At 41.0% G+C, this 10,361-nt stretch overlaps 1 protein-coding gene across 1 annotated transcript in view; it reads right to left on the minus strand.

The window, feature by feature from the left end:
• LOC141743085 (cytosolic phospholipase A2 epsilon-like) overlaps positions 1 to 6,895 on the minus strand; it is a 36,071-nt gene extending 29,176 nt beyond the window's left edge. The window contains exon 1 of the mRNA XM_074586809.1: positions 6,869 to 6,895. Coding sequence (XP_074442910.1) covers positions 6,869 to 6,895 — 27 coding nt within the window. The remainder of the gene's footprint in view (positions 1 to 6,868) is intronic.
• Between the last annotated feature and the right edge of the window lie 3,466 nt (positions 6,896 to 10,361).

Consider the following 10,361-nt stretch of genomic DNA (forward strand, 5'->3'; position numbering starts at 1 on the left):
AGCCAGTGCCGGATGCGCTCCGGCGGGACTGCGCACAGCAAGGCAGCCCTGGGCAGCCACACTGAAAAGAAGATCCACTTCGGGGAATTTACACAGCGTGGATCTAGTTCTTGTTATAATTGGCACATGGAGGGTGAAATGCAGTGGTACTTGGCCAGCAGAAAAGGCTCTCAAGAAAGAAACTCTCCCATGGTTAAAGAGTGGAAATGCAGAGCCCTGCATAAAGGTGGCTTCAAGGGGCCTTCGAAGGCTTATATGAAGAAATAGGTGAGGGCACTTGAAGATGAAAGCTATGTCCTCTTCCAGTGACCTTGACTGGTGGACCAGCCCTTGAAAAGCAAGAGTTTTGCAACAACCAATCCTTTCCCACATGTGGGAAGCCTTCTGAAAAATCAGTCTCCACTACTTCAGCTGACAGAGAAAGTAAGGGAAGATCATGGGAAGTCACTGGATGGCAGAAAAAAAATCAAGGCCTTTCAGCAGAGAAGGCAAAAATGATTTTGCTACTGCAAGGATGAGGAATTCAGATTACAGCAAAGGTTTTTGTGACACAAAAACCAGAGGCTGGACAAAGACTGTTGTTGATGTATAGAGTTTATGTAGGTGCAAGAGTAGACTGAAGGTGTCGCGGCATTCATAGAAAAACTGTGTTTGGCCTGGGAAGTTACCAACTCTGAAGTGATCAAAGGCTGGGAGACGACAACGCACTATATACTTTCACTCTACTCTCACACTCCTCCCCAGGCACCTTGGCCTTTGGCCACTCTCAAACACGAGGCAGGAGAGAACTGTGATCTGATCCAGCGCAGCCATTCGTGTGTCCCTGAGCACCGCAATGGGGGTGCAGGAATGTGGAGAGCCCAGGCACCTCAGCTTGTGACTCTTGCTCCCAATGGTGCCAATGGCTCCATATTTTGCCGGTGCCTCAAGCTGGCACAGTTGGATGATCAATGTTTAGACTATGGGCTATTAAACACTCCTCTCCAAAATCGCCACATGCTTTCCTATACAGTTACAGAGAAACAGCACCATCCAGTCAGTGAATCCAGATTTTGCAGAAATTGTGGATGCATTTATAAAGCTTTGTGACAGCTACAAAGTTTTCGCAGTTTTAAAGCAAGGGACAGCTTCAGTCATGCAGCTGTTAATGATAAGTTTTCTGCCATTTTTGGAATAAATACAAGGGGGCAGTTGTCTCTGTGTAAGAGCTAATCCTAACTAATATGCAGAAAAGGCCTCTTCAGGCCAGCCAGAAGAGAACCAGTTTTTTTCAAGTAGGCATTTCTGCTGCCCACGCAAGGCAAAGAGGAGAAAAAAAGAAATGTCCATAACTATTTAATTAGCAATATAAGTATACGGACCACCCCAGAGGATAACATCCTGAAACGAGGCCTTGTGTTTTCCTATGGCACTGAGAAAAAGCATTTGGGTTCCTGTCCAGTGCAAAGTGAGCTGAAAGATATCAAAGTAAAAAGCTTTTGTGCCCTCCAAGTGCCAAGCATTTTAGGTATGGCAATTAAATGCAAACGCTACTTTTGACTCGCAGGCAGATCTTTGAGTCATGGACCTCATGAACCACAGATTTATTGGGAGAGTGGGGCAGGGAAAAGCATGCTTTGGTGCTTGTCCTGCCCAAAAGCATTTATTATAGGCCAGTTCTGGGGACATACTGTCAATCCAGATGAGATTTTGGAGTGGTCTGGTGTCACTATTCTTATAACTTTTGACAGGGAAAATTTAGCCAAAGTCAAATGTGCCCAGAAATTGCAACAGCTGTGTCTTGGGAATGATATGTACTGCTCAGATCGCAGTTGCCTAATAACATACATAATGTAGTAGCAATCTTTCTGATTCATGAGTAAGCCTTATTCCTATCAGATTTCAACACACATTACTAGCCTAATTCTTGTTATTATGCTCACACCATATACAAATACAATCTTCTGTCTGACACAAAGGGAAAAGGTCAGGAGATCATGATTATAGATGATTGCCACAGCTATCCCATAATAAAAAAACAAGTCCTATATTATATGGCATGTGCAAGATCTAAAGATGCATGGGTACTGTGGGCTGCGTGTAGCAGTCCCTCTGCGCAGAGGACACTTTAGCTGTGCAGTGCCACAGCTGAAGAAGAGCATCTTTGAAAGGCAGTCTTCCAAAAACCACAGCTTGGTCTAATCAGACTCTTGACTCCAACAAAGCGCCGACGGCTCTTGCAGTTTGAACTATTTCTGTGACATCTTTCAACTCCCTGTCCTCATCTCTGCCTCTCATGACATCTTTAAATGGTACGGAAATAGCGATTAAAACAAATAAATGCGGGTGGGAAATATAATCTTTTCCTAAAATATATTTTGAGCCAAACATATTTCAAGTATTTTAAAAATATTTGAATAAACAGAGGAATTACGTGACAAATATATTTTTTTCAATATTTTTTGTGGGAATATTAAAATTCCTTTTGAGCAAAGACTAATTCTGGGAAAGTAAATACCTACAGAAATACAGATAAGCAGGCCTAACTAGTTATCTTTACTTTGTACTTAACTCATTGTTGCTCCATTCAAGTCACTCTATTCATGCATAATTAAATGCATAGTTTAGGATTCCCTGATTTCCTTTCAAAGTCTCCACTTGTCTCACTGCCCATAAATGCACTTCAGCCTAAACCACTCTGAACTTAGTATAGACTACAAAGTCAACTTTGCTGTACATGCCAATACCCCTCTCTTCCATGACAGTTTTTGAACAAGTGCCTTTGGATCTCTTCCTCTGAGGACTTCTCTCATTGTTTAGGTGTTAAAACCTCTTTGCACAACATTTTTGTCAAGAGTGGAAAGGCTGCCCCGTAAAGGTTCCTACTACACTCACACACTCATTTTCTAACTCAGTTTAATGCTTTTTAACAGACTCATTTCTTGTGATGTGTACTGCACCACTTGGCATGACTCCACTAACAACATTAAGTGTTCTGAGAGAGCATACAGGTATGGTTCAGATAAAATCTAACCGGCTCTCTGCTGTGCCATGGGTGACTTGCTCCCGATTCTCAAACAGAAAATTATATTTGATGCTCTGTTGCATTATATAGAAAGGCAACTGGGGTGGGAAATGAACAAGGATGCTCTTCTCAGACCCTGGCACCTAGGATTGCTTCTTCTGGCTCTCACCAGCAAAGACGACATTCCTCCACATCTGGCTTTGGAAGTAAATCTCCAGTGATATAGCTTCATACCTGCAATCAGGCAGTCAAACTTCTGCTCAAAATGAAGATACAGGATAAAGACTAATAAAAGATAAAGAGCTAAGACAGGTAGCTATGGATTTCTGGAAGTTCTTTGGTCCTTGAAAATGTAAAATCATTCTAAAATGCTGAGAAAGAAATAAACATCTCTGATTTTAAGGCCAGAGACAGATATTTGGTTACCAACTCTGTAGGTGGTTATCTTGATGCTATTGGCTGTCAGGGCAACTTAGGCATTCCCTTGGAGTAGTATCATTTATGCCAGAAAACAGCTCAGCCGAGATTAAAAAGACAGAGAGGGAACTCAACCATCCTTTCATTCTTCCCTGAAGATGTGCTGTTGTCAAGAAAAGGCAACATTTCTGTGCTAGGCTTAACAGCAGAAAAGCAAGAACTGAATAGTAATCTCTACAGATGGAGGCAAATACTTTTGCTGAGTTTACTTGGTCCTACTTAATACGCAAAGGTTCTTATTTACTTCCTTTCCATTGCATTCCTGCCTTTTTCTTTCTCTCTGAGGCAGATATTTGAGTCCACCTTCAGCTTGCTTTCTCCTACTTGAGTATCTGATGAGATTTTTCTCTCTTCACTTCCACCCATTCCACCAAGTCCCCAGAAACTTTTCAATGATACTGGTTTTGCCTTGAAAATCTGGTATTTCAAATACATTTCAGTAAACATTTGAGAGAAAAAAAAAAAAAAAGTTGTTTGGCAATAAAATACATAATGCTCCTCTATTTCTTTTTTTTTTTTTTTTTTTTTAAGCAAAAAGGAATTCAGAGGTGCCTGTATTATTTCTGCTGCCTGCAAAATCAGACAGGTACGCACAATGATACCAAAGCTCCCATGTTACCCCACAGGCTCTGGCAGCCACTCAACATCAGTGCTGGCATTTTTGTCAGGAAGCAGAGGGGCAGCCTGCATTTCAGTGCATCAAAAACTGCAGCTGAGAATTAACAGCCGAATTTGTTCAGCAAAACTGGCTCTGAAGCTGGTTAGCAGTTAAGATGCTTTACAGTACACCACAGCAGACCTTTGGTATTTCCGTTAATAGTAACATTCTATAAACGGAAAGATATTGTTTATACAAAACTGTATTCTAAGAATAGCCCAAATTCAAATATGCATCAATATTTGAAACCATGGTGACACTTCATACACAGATACAAGTTACAGCACTTGCTTATATTCTCTGCTTTCAGAATCAAACTGCTGGGAACTGCAAGGAAAGACTGTGATACTCACACAGATCTGCCTTTCTCAGATTTCTCATTCTTACGATTTTCACAGAGAGTGAGTAGCACGGGCAGTCTTCACTCTGCAGAAAAATGTCAGTTATTACCTGCATGAATATCAAGTTGTTTATGCTTCATAAAACATGCCCTCCCATAAGCGCGTGTTGCAATTTTCAGAGCGGTGCAGCAAAACTGGAATATTATTTACTTGCACTGCTTTGGAAGTTAAAACCACGTCTATGTAGAGTTAGAAAAAGAGTCAGAAAAAGAGGAAATATTCCTCTGTGTATATACGTTGTTTATGGAAGAAATAACAGTAAAATGGATAACACAGTAAAATGGTTTTAAATAAAATTAATGCTTGCATTACATGACAGGACATTTTAATTTAAAAGAAATCTTCATCAACAATTAGGCTGGAAATATAAGCTAGCAAAGTGAGTGTGCATGAGAAGCACCTCCATCAAACATTTGTAGACAAATATATAATAAGTTTAACTCTCTTGAATAGCTGAAATTTCACATGGAAAGCAGATATTTTCTTCAGATGATTTTATTCGGTAAAAATTCCAACTTTCCATTTAAAATTTTTATCAGGAACTTTTCCCAGAATCAGTGAAGTGCGAATACATGAAAGGTTGTGAGGTGTTCAACTATTGTGGTCAGGAAGAGGAGAATGAATGAAGTACAAAGAACTGCTAGGAAACAGAAACAATCCATGATAAAACGTGTAATCATGATACTGTAGACTTCAACATCTTAGCTATGTTCAAAAGCATCATGACCCCAGAGAAAAATGAAAATGTTCAGTGAGTGAGGCACCACTCAGGTTCTGAGGCAGCAGAACCTATATGAAAGAAAACAGCTTAGGAAGAGATGTTAACGAAACTTCCCAACTCAAACCAGATGCTAGACATTTGAAAAAAGGGTCATTAGCCGAAACGTCAAGCACAGAAGGAAAGACAAATAACTAGACACAGCCCAAACAAATTATTAATTCTTGCAGATTTTAGTATCTGAAACTCTGGATATTGCTTCACTGTAAATCGTTACCTAATCCCTTTCCCACTATCTGCTAGCAAAATTACTCCATTCAATTACTTTAGGGAGATTATGTCACTTCTTTTCCAGTTAGGTGTTGACCCTGCTGAGGAGTTGGATACAGACCCCCCTATCACTCTTGAATTATGGTAAGCCAATCTTGGTCTGTATTTTATGTCTCGCTCCGAAACAGAAGGGCATGTTTTGTTTTCTTCTGTCTGGATTCACGTTCTGGATGGAATAATTCTCCTGCCCCCCACCCCGACCCCGTCACCAAGAAGCCTCTACTTTTACTCTTTCTCATGAGGCTGTTTCAGTGATTAAGGGCAAGAAGAAGAGCAGAGATGACAGTCCTGTTCCTTGTTTTGTACACATATTTTCCACACAAAGACCATTGCCAGACTCTGTTCATTTTTCTCCTCACCTTTCAAAAGGATGAACCTGTAAATCCTTAGTGTTTCTTTAACTAGTTTGGTTAGACATTCATGCTTTTTATTTGTTAAGCCATGAGGACCCCACATTTGAGGTCTCCAAGCATCAATGCACACTTATGTTAACACACATCCACGTTACAGAGAGAAGCTCTGTAACCTCTGTTTTACAACCAGGGAAGCAGGGCACAGATTGATTAAATAACTTGCTTACAGTCAAATAGCAGGTCAATTTCAGAGCTGAGGACAGAGTATGTTGACTCCCTGCAGTCAACTCCCTGTTGACTTCCCTAAAACAGGCAGTTTTAGGGCTTTCCTTCCTGGTTATGTTCCACAAAAAGAAGTAATAATAAAAAAAATATTTGTAGCGATTGTGGACAAAGGCAGATCAAGAATTTTTGTGTGTCAGTCATGCACAAATATCAAACTAGGACCATTTTCTTTGTGTCCATGATTTACCACTGGTTTTAGTCAGTGACCTTCCTGTGTACATCACTACCAGGTGGCTGCTAGCACAGCTCCCTGGGCACAGCGTGTGACTATACTCGTAGCTGGCAGATGCTGCACTGTGGAAGAGCCCAACTTGCATAATGTTTGCATCAAATCACAGATTCAGCCCAAATCCACAGCAAGCTCCCGTGAAGCACCTCAGACTGCTTCTCAGCCTCCATGTGAATAACTCACACCCTCATGGAGTGGCTGAACTTCCCTCCACTACCAGAAGTGCCTCCGCAGGGCAGCCAGTATCAGCAAAACTATCAGTCACTCTGACATAAACACACACATAAATGAATTTGGACTAACAGCTCCCAAGTCCTCTTCTAGGCACCACGATCCCAATCACAAACCCGCCTCAGGTTCATCAACCCGTCTCAGCTTCTAATGAATTAAGGCCTGAATTTTCACTCTCTTACCTCACGAGCACTCCAGTATGATCCCATCGTGCTCCCAGCTGCATACAAGTCAGATAGGAATGTCACTTCACTGTTATAGGCAACAGCTGGCAGTGGCTCACAAAGTACCTCTGCAAACTTTAAGGAGGCACCTGCTGAGGAGCAAGTGGTTAATCCATGCCCCACCTTCCTCATTGCCTGAAAGGGAAAGTATGAAGGGAGAAGGGGAGGGAATTTGCTGAGCTTATTTGTTAGCTAAACACCAGAGGTGTGTTTCTGGGAAGGCTGTACACACCAAGGTGCTAAGAGTTATTAGCAATTCAAGATAAGGGAGTGATAACGCACAGCACTTATTCATGGATCCGTATGACCTGGCAGCCTAAGCAATGCACAAATCAGAGAAGATAATAGCAGCTACATGTAGGCTGGAGGAAAACAGAGCTCTACAGCACCCCAATCGACAACCAAAAGTATTGTGGATGAAATAACTTTAAAAGATCTTCTATTTCAACAAAACGTTATTTGTTTTCCTTTTCTTGGAAGTAGAGGGGGTGGAATTGCTTGCTAGTATATGTTTCCCCAGTTTCATTTATATATTTGTCAGGTGGATATGCGTTTTCCTGCTTTTCAGAACAAACACAAAACTTCTGAATAAACCAAGACAGTGTCTTCAAATTATGATAAAAAAAATGAGAGCAAACTTTTCCATTTTCTGGCAGAAAATTATGCAGCAGCAGATACACAGGTGAATAGCCCTTGCCCAGGTCCAGCTAATATGCCCAGATGCCTGATATAAAATGACGACTTGAAAACTACAGGAAGTGATACTATACTCTCACAGTACTCACAACCTGTCCCCTTCTACACACACATCATGAAAACACACAATAAAGAGAGCCAGTTCAGGCCTTACAGCTTTTCACTGCATGAAAATTACTTCAGTCATCAACGACTTTAGGATTAGAAATCTACCCTTCATACCTTTCCAATTAAAAAGACGTGAAATTACATAAGATAACATTCCATTAACATTACATCCGGCAAAAAAAGACCTTCAATCAGACAAGCAGCCTTAGCTATTTATCCCAAAACTGAGAAAATTGATCTGAAATTGGCTAAACCTGAACTGTTTTGTTAGCTCCTGCAGTGTCTGAACTGATGTTGCCTGAGCCATTACCCTGAGAAATTCTGACCCGGGGATGAAGACTATGGAAGTTGACGTCTTCCCACTGATTAAAAAAAACAAAACAAAACAAAACAAAACAAACAAACAAAAAAACCCAAAAACCACACACACAAAAAAACCCCAACCCTCAAAAAACACAACAACTCTAACCAACACTGTGGAATGTCCAGCAGGGGTAGAGAAGGATGTAGGGAGTGACTATCTCACCCCAAAACAGCTGAGAAATAACTACTTCTTGAATAACTCAAGGAAAGAAAAAGGGAGGACCAATCTCTACCCGTCTATGACCTCTCCTACCCAAGCATGGAGCTAGAGAGAGTCCATCCCAGACACTGGCTGTCAAGTGCCTCTGCTAGAAGAGGACCTAGTAGTAGTCCCAGCACGGGCATGTGGGACAAGCATCTAATGTGAACGTGTAGTAAATGGAGAACGCAGTAAACCAAAACACCGTGCCAGTGTCTGAGGAACTACTATTTCTGGTTTTGTTCAGGTTATCTGAGATTTTAGGGTGCATCGCAAATTCTGACAAGGGGCATACAGAAGATGGAGCAGGCTGTAGTCCTCAGAGAACTGCTTCCCTTTTCTCAAGAATGTGTTTTTTCTCAAGAATATGTGTTTTCTGACCAGTCTGAAGCTGCTAAAATCAGGAAGGAGGAGGTGCTCACCATTTGCTATCAAAAAGTCCACAGGCAAAGTCAAGCAGAGTGTCTAATCCCGACAAAAAAAAAAAATCCCCAATGAAGGCCAACAGCTGAAAAGTGAAACTGAAACAGAGTACCTCAGGGAGCCCACAGACTTTGTGAAGCTGAGGCAATACCCAGATCTCTTTGCAATAACAGGAGGACTGTGACAAATATGTTGATGTTGATGACACCCTCCCTGGTGGGCATTAAGGATTCAGTCATGATGCCCGTTTTGACAGTTTGAGTACCTTATTTTGAGTATATCAGTGGGTTCTCAGATAAAACTGTGGACAGGATTTTAGAAGGTAAGTTTGAAATTTTCCATGTAACTTATTGGGAAATTTGTGGAGAGAAAAGTCTCTTCTATAACTCTTGCCTACTTCTTTTAGGCCAGGCTACTCAAGGAGGTGAGGGACTCCTCTAAGTCTCATCCTGGCTGGCCTTTCAGAAACTCCCAGCTGCCAGCATCTGCCTTTCATTCACAATGCTTCTGTGGAACTGTGACCAAAAAGACAGCAAAAAACAACTTCTTAACCAGCTCAGGCTCTAGAAAAAAACACATCTTTCTTAAGTAGCTTGCCTCTGAGGAGGAGTTCACACTAGAAACAGAACCTACATGTCTCTCTCTGTTGGACGTTTCTTGGCCTGTAGGGTGTTTGAACAGATTTCCTCCTCCTCAAAACACCTAGGCTTTTTCTTTTTCTTTTTTTTTAATCCAAACAGTTCGTATTTTTTCATAGCATCTGAAAACCTGTCCAAAGGGGCAGAGGATTATGAAATATCTCATTAGCTGAAGAGGAAGAAATGCAAAATATTTATTCTCCTATATATCTAGATTCAGGTATTCAATGATGGTTGATCAACATCCATGCTTTGGTGGACAAGACTCTTGCTCCTTGGAAATGACATACAATTTTTTCCTGCATTATATACCATTCTCCTGTAGAGCTTGAAGAGGAGTGCTGCTTTTAGTTAATAGATTGCTTATCAGGTCCTTTATCAGACGTGTGCATGCATCATTTAGTGCATTGCCAGGAAGGGTATTTCTTCTGTTCTTTCGCAACTGCACTGGTGTTTGAGAGCTGTCATGCTTTTGAGCTGTGCGTGGATAAATCAGCTTTTTCCCCACAGCGATTGCACTTCTATGTGCTTGTCAAATAACTAGTTAGACTGTGGCAATCATATAATCTTAATTACTACTAGCATACCTAGCAGCTGTATTTTACATTTTATGGTTGCTTAACAACTGTGACGCAGTGAACAGAATATTGGTATCTTACTCCATTTCTCCAGTGTGATTCTGTGTGTTCAATTACCATACATCCTACAATCCCCCCCACATGCTATCTGTTTCAGTAATATTTCAATTCACTGCATTGAACAAGCTCCAGAAAACGCTGAAGCAAAATTGCATTTCAGGGAGACAACTGCAGCACACACACGTGATCTGAGACAGTACACAGTTGATTGTGAGAGGAGATGTGGAATGGTCCTTCAAAAAACAAATTCATAAGCTTGATTTAATTGGTAAGAATAGATGTCATCAAAGAACTAAAAGGCCACCCATCTATACATCTGTTATCCACCACAAGTTTGAAAAATCAAATATCCTTCGTAAGATATATATATATATATTTCTCTCTAT

This window comes from Larus michahellis, chromosome 4, assembly GCF_964199755.1.
Source record: "Larus michahellis chromosome 4, bLarMic1.1, whole genome shotgun sequence".
Taxonomy (NCBI): Eukaryota; Metazoa; Chordata; class Aves; order Charadriiformes; family Laridae; genus Larus; species Larus michahellis.